General features: G+C 42.7%; 1 protein-coding gene across 1 annotated transcript in view; it reads right to left on the reverse strand.

Moving 5' to 3' along the window:
- HYDIN (HYDIN axonemal central pair apparatus protein) overlaps positions 1 to 15,599 on the reverse strand; it is a 358,851-nt gene that overhangs the window by 103,746 nt on the left and 239,506 nt on the right. Inside the window, exons 31-39 of the mRNA XM_045890776.3 lie at positions 14,531 to 14,658; positions 13,961 to 14,097; positions 13,600 to 13,727; positions 13,258 to 13,449; positions 12,772 to 12,921; positions 9,594 to 9,833; positions 4,567 to 4,735; positions 1,718 to 1,897; positions 1,072 to 1,245 (exon numbers count right to left, since the gene is read on the reverse strand). Of these exons, the coding sequence (XP_045746732.1) occupies positions 1,072 to 1,245; positions 1,718 to 1,897; positions 4,567 to 4,735; positions 9,594 to 9,833; positions 12,772 to 12,921; positions 13,258 to 13,449; positions 13,600 to 13,727; positions 13,961 to 14,097; positions 14,531 to 14,658 (1,498 nt within the window). The remainder of the gene's footprint in view (positions 1 to 1,071; positions 1,246 to 1,717; positions 1,898 to 4,566; positions 4,736 to 9,593; positions 9,834 to 12,771; positions 12,922 to 13,257; positions 13,450 to 13,599; positions 13,728 to 13,960; positions 14,098 to 14,530; positions 14,659 to 15,599) is intronic.

The raw sequence follows: 15,599 nt of genomic DNA on the forward strand, positions 1-15,599 counted from the left end.
TGCAAATCCTAAGTATGACATTTTTTCTCACTTAAAATGATGTATCATGAACATCTTTCTATTCATTCGATATACTTCTACGGCACTTTGAAAAAACTGGTGATATACAAAATTTGCTGTTTTAACCATATTTAAGTGTACAGTTAAGTTGCATTATATGCACATTGTGGTGTGACCATCACCACCATTGAGCTCCAGCACTTTCTCATCTTCCCACATGGCAACTCTGTACCCATTACACAATAAGCCCCCACCCTTCCCTTTCCCCAGTCCCTGGAGACCACCACTCTACTTTCTGTTTCTATGAGTCTGACTCCTCTAAGTACTTCATATAAGTGGAGTCATACAGCAATTGTCCTTTGGTGATAACTTCACTTAGCATCTTGTCTTAGTGTTCATCCATGTTGTAGCAGGTGTCAGGATTTCCCTCCTTTTTGAGGCTGAATAATAGCCCATCGGACCACATTTTGTTTTTCCATTCATCTGTCAATGGACGGTTGGGCTGTTTCTAGCTTTTGGCTATTGTGAGTAATGCTGCTATGAACATGTGTGCCTGAAACACTGTTTTTAGTGGCAAAATAACTTACTCACTCTATGAATGTACTAAGGCTTAATTTACCAGTCTTCCATACTGAATGCTTCAATTGCTCCCAATTTTTTATTATGGTAAGCAATGCTGCAGTGGACATTCATGCAGTTAATCTCTGTCTACATTGTTAAATATTTTCCTAAGATAAATCTATAGAAGTAATACGACCAGTTCAAAGGGTTTGCACATATTTCCCCCTTTTTAAATTATTTAATGTCTTGGATTTTTCTTTAATATTTTAATGTTTTTTTTTAAATTATTGAAAGAATATAAGCTCAAACAATTCAGAGATGTATTAATTAAAAATAAGGGGTCCCTGCTCTTTTTCTAACCCTGTGCCTCTGACCTTGGCAATTGAATAGTTTGGGGATAGTCCTGTGGTATACAAATTTCTAACAGAAGAGTCTTTTATTGTCTCAAAAATTACATGTGCAAACTTCACCATAAAGCCCAAAGGGGCGACCCTTCAGGGTTGTGCATACCGGCCAAGGGCGTCCCATGGACTATGATGGCGATGCCCTTCCTGTTCTTGGCCATGCGGCCTTCTGCAGAAATATCAATGCCCAGGTGGCGAGCGATCACCTTGCTTACAGGGTTGTTCTCTACTTCTCCAACTTCTTCTGTGGAATGGCTGTCAATGCTCTGTAACTTGTCAGCTGCAAATTAAAAATATACGTGTGCAAGTGAGTGCATGTGGACATGCCCAGAATTCACATGGTCTGAGAGAAAAGGGAACAACTCTTCCTTTTCTTGACACTGTTGTTTTACAATGACAAATCATCTGCGGCAAACGTGCTCCCTCCCCCATTCGGCATATAGGAGGGCCTTATTTAGCTAATAATTTGTCCACAGCTACTAGAATTGAAAATACTCAGTTACTCTCTGACTGTTAACTCTATTTTAGGGGAATCGGCCCTGCTGAAAAAATAATACTAGACACTAACTGAATTTGCAACATGACAGGAGATGGCTGAATAATTGATGGCATATTCATACTGCAGAATTAATACCCAGTAGGGCTAGAAGGCTTGAGGGTGCATTTCAGGGAGAAAAGTGAAAAGGCGCTGAACAGTCTTCCCATCTCTGCGTGGAGAGAACCGGTACCAAAACATGAAAGTGCTTGTTTACTTTGAAACGTTATTTTTTCCAGGCTCTCCTCGTCTTCCTCTTCATCTGGGTAGGTCTTGGACTCCATCATAGGGAGGTGCCGCTCTTCCAGGTTGGATGTGACCGAGATCCCTCGGCTCAGTGAGGTCCTCTTCGTACTGGCCGAGGTTCCCAGATCTGATGAGGGCCCATCTTCCTCTTCTGCCAGAGAGCCAAGGACCAAAACACACATGGGGAAGAGTTGGGAGGGGGACAAGGGAAGATGGGGACAGAAAACGAAAGAGAGACAAAGTAGAGAATCACTGACCTGCTCACCATCACCCTGGACTAGCCAACCCCAAGAAATAAGAACAGCAGTTAGCTATTAAGAAGTTTCTCCGCCCAGAATGTTTCTACATTTTAACATTAAAAAAAACAACAACACTAAAATTATATAGTTGGTCCAGGAAATTTAGAAAATTCAGAAGAGCAAGAATTATAAAATTTATCTGCAAAAGAGAAAGACAAAGAGATGGTGACAGGGAAATTGCAGCTGCATTTCATGATTCCAGTAAGGAGAGCTCCAACTTCTCAGATTGTTCCTTTCTCATTTTTCAAAGCTGAACTTGGGATCGTAGTGTACATTCCAATTCGTAGCCTGTTTCGCCCCTGAACTTGTCATGAACATTTGTCCATGGCCTTGCTAAGCACATCTACCGTTTTGTCTGCCCAGCACCCTCCCCACTGCTACTATCATAGAATTCCAAAGGGGGCATTGGGCTGTGATTGCATGAAACGACCCCCTTTACCCTGGGGGGCCAAGACACTGATCCTGGGAGGCGTGGGTCATTGACATTTGAGGCGGAGAGGTTGGAGCTCTCCTGTGACTGGCCTCACTGGCCATGGCGTGGGAAACAGGGGGACAGTCTGCACATGAGAGCAGAGGGAGCAGAGGCTGGGAGAACCCCTGGGGAAAAGTAGAGTATGCACCTCCCTGGCCCCCTCTGGACCCCTGGGTCCCCATTCTCCGCCACCTTTCAATGGGCCAAATGAAACAATGGACCTACAACTGTACCGTTGTAAGAATGGGGATTAAAGTGACAGGGCCCTTCTCTGAGGTCATGATGCCCTTTGTACCTGGCAGCCCCTGCAGCTGTCTGCCCCAGGCCACCAGGGAGCAGGTTTGAGTTTCAGTGTCTGCCCTCCCACCTCCTTCCTGACCCCGGGGCTAAGACGAAACCTTGTTTCATTGATCTGTTTACCACACTTCAGCTCTGTTCTTGGAACATACATAGTGGGTGCTTGTTATAGGCTTAATTGGTTCCCCTAAAATTCGTAGGTTGAAATCCTAACTCCCCAGTACCTCAGAATGTGACTATATTTGAACATAAAGCCTTTAAAGAGTTAAAATGAGGTCATATGGGTGTCCTATTCCATCCACACTCCAGTATGACTGGTGTTCTTTAAGAAGAGATTTGGACAGACACCCAGGAGGGAAGACCATGTCAATACTAGGGGAAGACGGCCATCTACAAGCCAAGGAAGGACATTCAGAAGAAAACAACCCTGCTGAAACCTTGATCTTAGACATCGGGCCTCCTGAACTGCGAGAAAAGAAACTTCTGTTGGTTAAGTCACCCAGTCTGTGGTCTTTGTGATGGTAGTTCTAGCATCTGAGCACTAATAGCGCTCAATGACGCTGACTGGGAGAATGCGGGGAGAGGTGGTCTTTTTCTCTCATCTTCTCCTTTTAGGACAAACTAGTATTCTCTGACTAGCTTCCCTGAGAGGCAAGACAAGCCCAAGGGTGGGAGTAAATGAACTCCATGCAGCTCATTCATTCAGTCTCACAGCACATATTTACTGGGTACTATAATGGGGAACATGTGATCGCTGCCTTTATGGGGACTTCTCATTTGGGGGGCAGACAGGTATGAAGAAAACAATTACACACGTGATGACTGTTACACAGAAAAAGAGAGCAAGTAACAACAGGGAGGGCTCATTTCCAGGTTGAGGGCACGGTAAGCAGGAAGGAGAAGCGTGCATCATGCTACAGGTCATCCAGAAGACTTGATGTTCAAGTGTGCACTCGAGGGAGCCCATGGGTGGAGGATGATGGGGTAAGTCAGGGGCACTGGGCCAGAAAGGGGCAAGTTACAAGAGCACAGTCCAGCTTTATGATTGGGGTTTGGCCTTGAGGACCCCGGAGGGCCAACCTCTTCCTGTGTGAACCCCCGCCCCCTCTCTCTTTCAGGGTACCAAGTGATACCCTGTGTGATGTGTTACTGCATCACCGGGGCACATGCAGCCACCGTGGAACATAGCGGTCACCACCACGGACTCTGGAGTCGGAGACATCTGGGCTTAAATCCTCATTCTACCCCTTCGAACTGCGGACCTGGCCGCTCAGTGCTTCTGTGCTTTAGTTTCTCATCTATATGTGTAAAGCCCTCAGCACAGGGCTTGGCACCTAGCAAGTGTTCTTCTATACCTGTATCAGTTGGGTTTTTAAAAAAAAAATTATTTAAATTCAATCTAATTAATATATCCCGTATTAGTCCTTTCAGAGGTAGAATTCAGTGATTCATCGGTTGCATACAACACCGAGTGCTCATTACTTCAAGTGCCCTCCTTAATGCCTGTCACCCATTGTGTTTAAGTCTTAACTCTCCGTTAGACTCTAGCGAGAGAAGAATGTATCCCTGTCTCCGCATCCATACAGCAGGGATAACAGGCCCATTTTGTGGGGATTAGAAACAAAATGTATGAGGCACCTAGCATGGTCTGGCATCTGGCATGCGCTCAGGGACTGGCTGGCCTCCCAGGAGGGGTACCTCCGGGGGACCAGGGCAGGGGCTGAAGCCGGGCTCTTGGCACTGAGCTCTCACCGTTTTCCTGGACCAGACTTTCCAGATACTTGGCCTTCATCTGCTCCTCTTTTGACCGCTTCATCTCCTTAAAGTACTCGTACAGCTCTGGGGGCAGCTTTTCCCCGGGAAGGCGGGGAGGCAGCAGCAAGGTGTTGTAGGGATCGTAGCCCTTCAGCGTTCGCAAGATCTGCAAGAGGAGGACGGCCACTGCTGTTGGCTGCCTGGAAGCTTCCTCCTGACAGCTCTCAGAGGGTCTGCTGACCACCTCGTAAGAACTTGACTCCTGCCTGAGGCTGGGGTGTCGACAATGGGCCTTTGGAGAGGTCTAAAAAGTCAGGCTGGGCCATGAATCTGGGCATATAGGATCTTGATTTTTGCCCCATTTGAGCCTGGGCATTTCACATGTGGAAGAGAATTTTCCTCTTGTTTTACAAATAACATATACTGTTTTTCTTTTGTTTTGTTTTTTTGTTTGTTTTTTGTTTTTCCATTGACCAAGTACAGAGCTCCATTATCCACTTTGAGTGACACGGTCTTGAAAAATCCTGTGGTGAGCAATGTTATACAAGGAAGGTAGTTATCTCATAGAGGATCTAGGGAAAAACTGGTAAAATGGTATTAAGTATGCATGTGCATGAATGTGTGGGGGAGCTTTGGGGGGTAGGGAGGGAATGTTTTAGGGTTGTCAGATGAAATACGGGATGTGCAGTTTAATCTGAATTTCAGATAAACAATGAATAATTTTTTTAGTATAAAAATGTCCATATAAAATATGTCCTATGTTTTTTATCTGAAATTCAAATTTAACTGTGTAACTTGTTTTTCTTTCTACTAAATCTGGTAACCCTAGTGTGTATGTATATTTATAAGACACAGTATAATAAAGTTCTAGAAAGCAATCGCTTCCTATACTGTCTAATTTATGTGAAAAATCTGTTTTGTTGAGTAACCTTTCTTTCTCCAGGATCACTATTTTTAGTTGTATGAAAAGCACTGTTAAGAAGTTCCTTCTAAAATTTATATGTAAGAACGAAGAGCTAAGAATAGTTGAAACACCTGAAATTAATATAATCATGTATGTTAATTTTACTTGAATGTAGAAAGTGGTAAAAAAAAAAAAAAAAAAGAGTTGGGACGCCTGGCTGGCTCAGTGGGTTAAGTATTTGCCTTCGACTCAGGTCATGATCTCAGGGTCTTAGGATCAAGCCCTCCGTTGGGCTCCCTGCTCAGCAGGGAGTCTGCTTCTCCCTCTCTCTCTCTCTCTCTCTCTCTCTCTGCCCCTCCCTTTGCTCGGGCTCTCTCTCTGAAATAAATAAATAAAATCTTATAAAAAAAGTGTTAAAACATTAATGAAGAAGAATAAAGAGAGAGGATTGTCCAGCTAGATATTAGGACTTTTGAAGCTGGAGTAACAGACAGCATGGGATTGGTATTGGGATAGACTAACTGACCAGTGAGATGATACAGAAAAGAGAATTTAGAATAGACCCATTCATATAGGGAGCTCTGATACAAAACAGAGCTGGCATGGCAGGTCAGTGGGGAAAGGAAGGAAAATTCCAAAGACTGGGTGATGCACACACACAAAGGCCTGGCCAACTTGCTTCAACTGGGGCAATTCTGAAGAGCCAGCCCAGCTCCAGAGCTTCCTGTGGGGTCCGCTGAGGTCTCTGCTATAATCCCATCACAGTTCATCTCTTTGCCCAGGTCTACTTGCCTTATTGTTTCCTGGTGTTTCTCCTGAGAGTGTTCCCTATGAAACCTGCATGCACAACTCAGAGTCTTAGATTCTGCTTTCCATTGAACCTGGCCCACAGCAGAGGATGCGGTGCCAACATAAGCCATTGAACATTTCATGAATACCTAATGAAAAGACTCCCTTCCAGAGGGACAAATTCCCATTCTGGGAAAAACTTCTAGATGCAGAATCTAAATTGGGCAGAGAACAAACACTAGATGTAAAGAAGACAGAAGACTCAAAGGCTGAGTTGGGGGAAGGTTCGGAGGAAGCAGAAGCTAAGCCATTCCTAAATTCCTGGCCCACAGACCACATGAGATAACAAATGTTTATTGTTTTCAGTTGCTAAGCTTGGGGGCATTTGTTTTGCAGCCACAGATAACTACTTAATATGTAATAGAAAACTAAGCATCAGACGTCATGAACAGCATAGGAGAAAACGATGGAGCAATGCATTTAAGATAGCCAAGCGCAAACGTGAGCGAAAGGTACTGTAATCCAACCAAACCTATCTTCAAGCATAAAAGCCACAGATAAATAGTTACCAACATGCGTGTACTCAGGGAATAGTGTTCCCCTGAGCCCTTCCTAAGGAATGAACTACAGACCACATAGTGGTGACTGGAGAAGATTCATCACAAGGACTGGTGTTGAACATCGAATACATGTAAGTATAGAACTAAAATTAAGTGATAGAAATTGGGTTCTGACATCCTAACATTGTAAGTTCTGACATGACAGATACTAAACAAGAAGCAAAACATGGAGGGAGTGCACCGGAGATGTTTACCTAGTAAGCATTAATTGAAGAGAATATTATTTTACATTAGAGGGTGGTGAGAAGAGAGAAAAAGAGATTAGTAGCTAATTTCATAATTGCTCACAGTAGGGAACTAAGAGGCAGTCTCTAAAAAGTAGAGTACTAAGGGTATTAGATAAAGGGGTAGTTTATACAGCTCATCCTCAAGGTAGCAGAGCAGGGTAGAGATAGTAAAAACGGACTGGATAGATCAGTGGAACAGAACAGAGATCCCACAAATAGACCCAAATGAATATAGTCAACTGACCTTTGACAAAGGAGCAAATGCAACACAATGAGCAAAGATAGTTTTTCCAACAAACAATGCCAGAGCTGGACATCCAGATGCAAGACACCCAAATCTAGATGGATCTGACACCTTTCAAAAAGCTTAAAATGGATTATAGGGCTAAATGAAAAACATACAGCTATAAAACTCCTAGAAGGTGCCATAAGAGAAAATCCAGATGACCTTTGGTGTGATGATGACTTTTTATTTTATTTATTTATTTTTAAAGATTTTATTTATTTGACAGAGAGAGACACAAGAAGAGAGGGAACACAAGCAGGGGGAGTGGGAGAGGGAGAAGCAGGCTTCCCATGGAGCAGGGAGCCCGATGCGGGGCTCAATCCCAGGACCCTGGAATCATGACCTGAGCTGAAGGCAGACGCTTAACGACTGAGCCACCCAGGCACCCTGATGATGACTTTTTAGATACACACCAGAGGCACAGTCCATGAAAATAATAATTGATAAGCTGGACTTCATTAAAATTAAAAACCGCGGCTCTGCAAAAAGCAATGTCAAGAGAATGAAAAGACAAGTTACAGAATGGGAGAAAATATTTGCAAAAGGTGCATCTGATAAACTTCTGTTATTCAAAATGTGTAAAGAACTTTTGAAACACAACAATGAGAAAACAAAATACCTGATTAAAAAATGGGTCAAAGACCTTAACAGACACCTCACCAAAGAAGATGTACAGATGGCAAATAAGCATCGGAACAGATGCTCCACATCATAGGTCATCAGGGAAATCCAAGTCAAAACAAAATATGACTACATACCTATTAGAATGGCCCAAATCCAAAACACTGACAACATCAAATGCTGATGAGAATGAGGAGCAACAGGAACTTTCACTCATTGCTGGTGGGAATGCAAAATGGTCAACCACTTTGGAAGATAGTCTGGGAGTTTCTTATAAAACTAAACATACTCTTACCACATGATCCAGCAATTGTGCTACTTGGTACTTGTCCAAAGGAAATAAAAATTTATGTCCCACAAAAGTCTGCACATGGATATTTATGGCAGCTTTATTTATAATTGCCATAACTTAGAAACAACCAAGTTGTCCTGTAGTAGGTGAGTGGATAAATAAACTGCTATCTCCAGACAATGGAATATTATTTAGTATTAAAAAGAAATGAGCTATCAAGCCATGGAGGAAACTTAAGTGTATATTACCAAATGAAAGAAGCCAATCTGAAAAGGTATACTGTATGATTGCAATTATATGACATTCTAGAAAAGGCCACATTATGCATATAGTAAAAAGATCAATGGTTGCCAGGGGTTGGGAAGAGGCAGGGATGAATAGGAGAACACAGAGGATTTTTAGGGCAGTGAAAATGCTCTGTATGATACTGTAATGGGTGGATGCATGTCATTATACATTTGTCCAAACCCATGGAAGGTACAACACCAAGAGTGAACTCTAATGTAAACTGTGGATTTTGGATGATTATGATGTATCAGTGTAGGTTCATCAATTGTAACAAATGTACCACGCTAGCAGGGGATGTTGATAATAGAGGAAGGTATGCATGGGTGGGGGACAGGTTATATGGGAAATCTCTGTACCTTCCCCTCAATTTTGCTGTGAACATAAAACTGCTCTAAAAAAAGAAAGTAAAAAAAAAAAAAAAAAGTACATGGAGGAACAATTGGAAAATACGTAGCCCAAGACAAACAGAAAAAAAAAAGTGGCAGATTTAAGCCCTAACATAATTTTATTAAATGTAAATGGTCTAAATACACCAATTAAAGACAGAGACTACCAGAGTGTATTTTTTTTTTAAAAGATCCAATTACATACCGTTGATAAGAAACTCACTTCAAATATAATGACAGCTTTTCTTTACTGTTCTTTACTGTTTGATTTTTTTACTGTTCTTTACTGTTTCAATTTTAACCATGAGCATCTATCAGTTTTTCAATTAGTTGTTCTTTACTGTTTGAATTTTAACCATGAGCATCTATCAGTTTTTCAATTAGTTGTTTAAAATGTGTAATGAGATCACAAAGAAGCAAAAATTCTGCTCAGAGCAAGGGAAGGAGGTCAGGAAAGGCTACAAAGTGATCTTCAAATTGACAAGGAAGGATTTAAGGGGAAGAAGGGACAAAGGTCGGGAGGAAGTTGTCCACACTGAGGGAAGAGCACCTGCACATGGCAGGGCCCAGCAGGGGAAGGAAAATGGAATGTGGTTTTGGCCTCTGCTCACCTTCTCTTCTAAGAGATACTGCTGGTCAAATTCTAAGGAGTAAAACTCAATGGGAAAGCTGCAGGGATTCTTCACCACCACCTCAGCCTCGTCTCCGGGTGCATATGGCAGCAGCGGCCCCAGCTCCAGAACCGAAGGACTAAATGCCAAGCGTGGCTCTAAACCTTGCCCCTGCGCCAGCAGCGTAAGCTTTTGAGCACTCTGGGCAATCTGGAACACCAGGGTTTGGCTGTAGAATTTCTGCAAGACATGAGAACACAACAAGCATCTTAACTTTGTTTTTTGTCATGTTCGATGTAAACCTGAAAACCATTGTGGGGACAAAACTGATGCTACGGAGATTAAGAGAGAAAACTTTTTATGTAAAATTGTATGAGAACAATTTCTCTTATTGTATTAACACTGGGTATCCAGCATGCCAGGCACTGTACCAAGGGCTTCATCACTTGGAGAAGGCCCTTTGGATGCCACACTCATATCCTTCAGACCTCCAGTGCGCTCCAGATGGGCCACTATCTGCACCTCTGGGTTCTCATTTCATGGGCCCTGCTGCCTATGGGCAAGGCAGGGCAGAAGTGCTGGGATTAACATCTTATGGGAGCAATCCTCAACCAATGACTCAGGAACTACCACATAAATACCTCAGGTCCCTTGCTCCTGGGAAGGGGTAATTCTGAAATGTGCATTTTGTCTATTTCCTCAGTTTCCCAGTAGGATTATGTTCCAGTCTCCAAGGCAGCTGGCTCACTCGCACACCCTATTAGCAGCCTTCCTTTCCCCGACCACCTTCTACTTCTCTATCAGTGTTCCCTACACTTCCCAATTAATCTGCTTGCACTTGAATTCTTGTCTCCAAGTCTGTTTCTTGTAGAATCTGAATTAACATATTTCTATTATTTGAAGATACAGTCAAGCAGTGGGTTAGGGATGGTCAGCTGGGGCATTTAGTTTATCAGATATAATTACAGTCTGAATACCAATTGATAGGGATACCAACTATCCTAATCTGGTTTTACTGGGGAACTTATTAAAAATGTGGATTCACAGGCCCCATCCCTAGAGATTCTGACTTGATAGGGACAGGGTAAGGCTGGGAAGTCTGCATTTTTAACCACATGCTCAGGTCATTCTGATATAGTTAGGCTCATGGCTTGGGTTTGGAGGCCATGATTGGTTTCATGATTTGAAGAGCTCCGAAGTATTTTAGCTCAAGAAGGAAAATCAGATGGATAGAATGTGGATGGACATACATACACACCCAGAAAATATTGTTGGAGACAGTAAGAGAATGAATTATTGGCTAAAAGGGTTTTTCTTTCTTTCTTTCTTTTTTTAAAGATTTTATTTATTTATTTATTTTGACGGAGAGACAGCAAGAAAGGGAACACAAGCAGGGGGAGTGGGAGAGGGAGAAGCAGGCTCCCCGCTGAGCAGGGAGCTGGACACAGGGCTTGATCCCAGGACCCTGGGATCATGACCTGAGCCAAAGGCAGACACTTAACGACTGAGCCACCCAGGTGCCCCTAAAAGGGTTTTCTATATGGCTATGGACTTAGCACCTTTTGATCCAAACTTCTATCTTTTAATTGCTTTTTATGGAAATATTTCTAAGATATTTTATTCATTTCCTTGTTTTCTAACAGAGTATTCTGAATATCTATTATAACCTCAGTGATTTCTCCTATGCTGCTGATGCTGAAGGAGATAGAGATGTGGACTGTGTGGGTTGCAAGGCTAACCAATTCCTTATATATCACCAATAAATTGCTCTCCCAGTTGTTGGAAACATTTTATTAACTCTGACCAGTTCCAACTCAACATTTATGGAACCACCTGAACAAATCTTTTTTTTTTTTTTTTTTTTTACTTATTTACTGATATGTCCCTCATTTAGTCAAGTATCAAAAATCTTGGCAACCCTGACGATAAACCCCCTAACAGTCTTAAGACTCTAAGAATGACAAACATATTAATTCTCTTTTCTTTTCAAAGAAAGGGTTGGGGAGATTTTGATAATGAAAGAAACAGGGGTTTTATTTTAGAATCAGATATAAAGTCATTGGCTTTTCTTCTTTCTCACTGTAGACTCTTCAGCATTCTTCAAAGCATTTCCATTACCAGGAAAATGGGCATTAACTGTAAGTATTCTATAAAACCCACATTGATTTTTTTTCTTTTAAAAGAATAAAGGAGAGAAAGCCATCTCCCTAATGCCTTAGGCTTTGAGCACAAGTCTTACAGTGTAACCTCTTGAGATCCTCTCTGGCTGTAGGATTTTATTTTTACTGTGTTCTTTGCTAGGAGTAGCTTTGTGCTAATGGCATTCAAAAAGAAACGTCTGTGAGGCCCAGGGAGTACATCTACCAGGAAGTACTAATTATTATCCCAACTACTGATGACAACAGTAAATAGTTATTGAGATACTTACTACATAGAGAGCAGTTTGCTGTGCATTTTATTCACATTAATTCATTTAATCTTCAAAATAACCCTAGGAAATAGGTATGGCCGTTTGATACTGTCTTAGCTGAAACCCTAAGAGCCAGATGCTTTCAAATTCAGATTTTTAAAAAGGTAGTGCACAGACCCTCTGTTACACAATATCCTCAGCGGGGGCTGGGGCAGGTCCCCTAAAACCAAACACTAATATTTCTGCAGTTGCAATGTTTGACTCTGCAAACTAAGTGGAATAAATAAAGGTTAAGTAGTCTCCTGTCAGTTCAGGTGAGGTTTTTCCACCAAATGAATTTGGGTCTGAAACTTATGAAAATTTCCCCCACCCCCCAGTTTCTGTGGAGCTTATTGGATTTTAGAGTTGCATTAGGGGATTTTTGACATGTGATATTATTTTTCATTTTATCTATGAGCAGACTGAGGTTTAGAGGCTAAGTAATTTACTCAAAGCCATGCAGCCTCCAAGTACAGAAGCAGAAGGCCTCTCACCCAGGTCTGCCGATAAAAGTCAATGTGCTAGATAGATCTGATTCTGGAGCTGGTGCTCTTAACTACCAGGTCACACAGCTCCTACATGAAACAAGCACTTGATGTCCTTATCACAATAGCGAGGCCAAGGTCACTCAGAAATTCCCTGGACACCTGCCTCATCAAGTATGGCCTTTGAGGAAAGCTCAAAGAGACCCAGAGAGTCTGAATGGAGCCACATTTCTTTAAAGCTTACCTCTTCTTTAGGCATGAATTTCACTTGCACATTGGACCTCTCCCCAGGACCCAGGACCCCAGACATGGGCTGGATCTCAAAGATGCGTGTCTTTGGCTTTAATTCAGCATGTAGTTTCCGTCTTAAGTATTTCGGCATGTGTTTCTCCAGCTGTTTAATAGATATTAGACAATGAGATAATCTACTATGGAAAACGGATTTATTCCATCCTCCACTCACTCGGCCTACGTTTACTGAGTCCCTCCCAGGTGCCAGGGAATGTGTAGATACCAGGGCTATAGAGATGAGTAAGACATTCACCAGACAGTGTGGCCTGGTACGTCCATGAATGCGGGGCTAAGGGCCTAGATTGTATTTCAGAAGCAATGGTTGTTACTGCAGGTCTTGAGCAGAAGACTGAAATAATGAAAAAGCAAAGGCTTAGAATGACAAATCTGGCTGAAATGGAGTTGGAAGAAGGGGACCAATGGGCCACAACTCGTTTACCTTGTTAACTGGCTTATGGCTGTGGACGAACCATTCACAAGGGACTTGGAGAGGATTAGAAAACTGAACAGTTTCCATGAGGCACTGTCCACACTGAATTGTGGCAAACTCCACTTTTCCACAAGACAGTGTCATAGTGGGAATGGTCACCTTGGCTTGGAGACAGATGTGTATTGTTGGCCCTCCAACCACCTAGAACAGGCATAAAGTTGCTGTTACCACGTGGCATGGGGTTAGGGGAAGACTCATGGCTCTGAAATGGTAACTGGATCATTTCAGGGGTAACTGGCGAACAGAGCTGGTAGTTGGGGATGATCAGCTGGGCCCAGCATAGCATCTTACCTTGATGGGCAAAATGACCTCTTTGTTTCCAACAGGAAGACTGGCCCCTTGTGGGTCAAATTTCACTTCAAATGTTTCCGTTTCACAGTAAGGCAGATTCTTTACACGATCTAACTCCGTACTGAAGCCTGGACCAACATAAACAAAATTTCTTTGTGGGAAAGAGAAATGGCAAACAAGAGCTGCTGTAGGTAGAGCCCTTCTGGGGCAGGATGACCATTCCAAGTCTCAATTAATGGCCCAAGAATTCTTTCAGCTGATCCCAGAGGAAGAATGAATACAACTCCAGAAAAATAGTACAGCTGGGCACCTTGTTAGAAACGACAAGGGCAAGAGGAAAGGGTCTCCCTAGCCTGGTTACCTGTGTCATGGAGGATGCGCTTTTCTGCGTGGAAGGACACTGGGAAGTGACTGGTGTTGGTGATCTTGATGATGTGTGTTCGGACGTCACCAAGGATGATGTAGCCAAAGTCCAGGATATACTCTGGCAGCTGGACTCTGAAACAGTTAACAAGCTCTCCTTACCAGTCCCTTCTCCAAAAGAGTGATTGTTCTGTTCTCTTCTGTCCCCTGTCATAATTCTGTCCTTGAGAGAGGAGAAGAACCACCCTCTGGAGAGGAGACTAGGAACAAGAAACTCCCCCACGCCCAGGAGTCCACACTGCTGTTTCAGTCACTATCTAAAGACACATGCAGCGTGGGCCCTAATGAACCTGAAACCCAAGCTCTCCATTAGGCAAAGCCAGAAGTTTCTGACTTTCAGAGGCAGAGACCTTCTGGTTGGCTGGATGCTAGAGGATGGCAGGTGCAGGAGGCGAGTAGATTTCATGTCTAGAGGATCAACCACTAATTAATTCAGGCCGTGCTCTGGTGGGCAACAACGTTTTCTCTGCTGCCCTCTGAACCAAGCCCGAAACAGAAGGACACTCACTTGGCTAGTTTTCGACGACTCCGATAGCTAAAGTCATCTGTGGAATCGGGGATAATTGTTTTCTGATGTTCTATGGCATAGCCTTGGACTATAAGTCGCTCTACTTCCATCTGGAGCTGAGGACTTAACTGGAGTAAGGGAGTAAGGGAGAACAGCAAGTGAGCAATTTCTTGTAGAACATGCATTCTCAGTGGGGGTAAATCACCTCTAAGCAGGACAGAATTGCTTCATGGAAGGGGTAATGAAAAAAAATTGTAGGTAGTACATTGATTCGTGGCCTTCCAAAGGGCACAGTACATAAACAGATATACAGTATATTTGTGGTATTAAAACTTTCATGGGGGTGGTGGGTTGGGTAAAGAAACTGGCATATCCACATCATGGAATACTACTCAACAATGAAAAAGAAAGAACTATTGATATTGTTGGATCTCAAGGGCATTACGCTCAATGAAAAAGGTTACATACTGTATGATTCTGTTTACATAATATTCTTGAAATAATGGAAGTATAGAGACGGAGAACTATAGTGGTTGCCAAGGGTAAGGGATGGAAGATTGGCGTGGCTATGAAGAAGTAGCTTATAAGGCCAAATACAAATGAAAAATAAGAGGGTGAATTCTCCTTGTTGAAAATAAGGGGAGAGACTTAGAGACTTCTCCCCGCTCCCTTTTCTTAGAACAATTACTTTAGAAAACTTATGAGTCCTTTCTCTGTGCATATAAATGCATATAAATCTTTTTAAAGCCTACATAAGCCTCTGGTCAGATTTATGACCCAGGAGTATCTTCCTCAAGACCCCAGAAACCTTCTCTTCGAAATGTGATCATCAATTAAGATAGAGGCTCCATCTCCCAGTTTCTGTGACAGGCTAGGAGCTTGACTTCAGAGGGCTCTAGCCTACACGAGAGGTTCCCCTCTGGATAAAGCCAATTATCCAACACAGCTGGTCACCTCGATTACCACATGGAATTCAGGATGAATTATGTGTGACAGATGGTGAGGACTAGTTACATTTAGTTATAGTTCTTACTTAAGGACTAGTTAGTGTTTATCTCGAGAACATGTA

This window comes from Mirounga angustirostris, unplaced genomic scaffold (assembly GCF_029215605.1).
Source record: "Mirounga angustirostris isolate CCGP_5_RB_7025 unplaced genomic scaffold, mMirAng1.0.hap1 SCAF_16, whole genome shotgun sequence".
In the NCBI taxonomy this organism is placed as follows: domain Eukaryota; kingdom Metazoa; phylum Chordata; class Mammalia; order Carnivora; family Phocidae; genus Mirounga; species Mirounga angustirostris.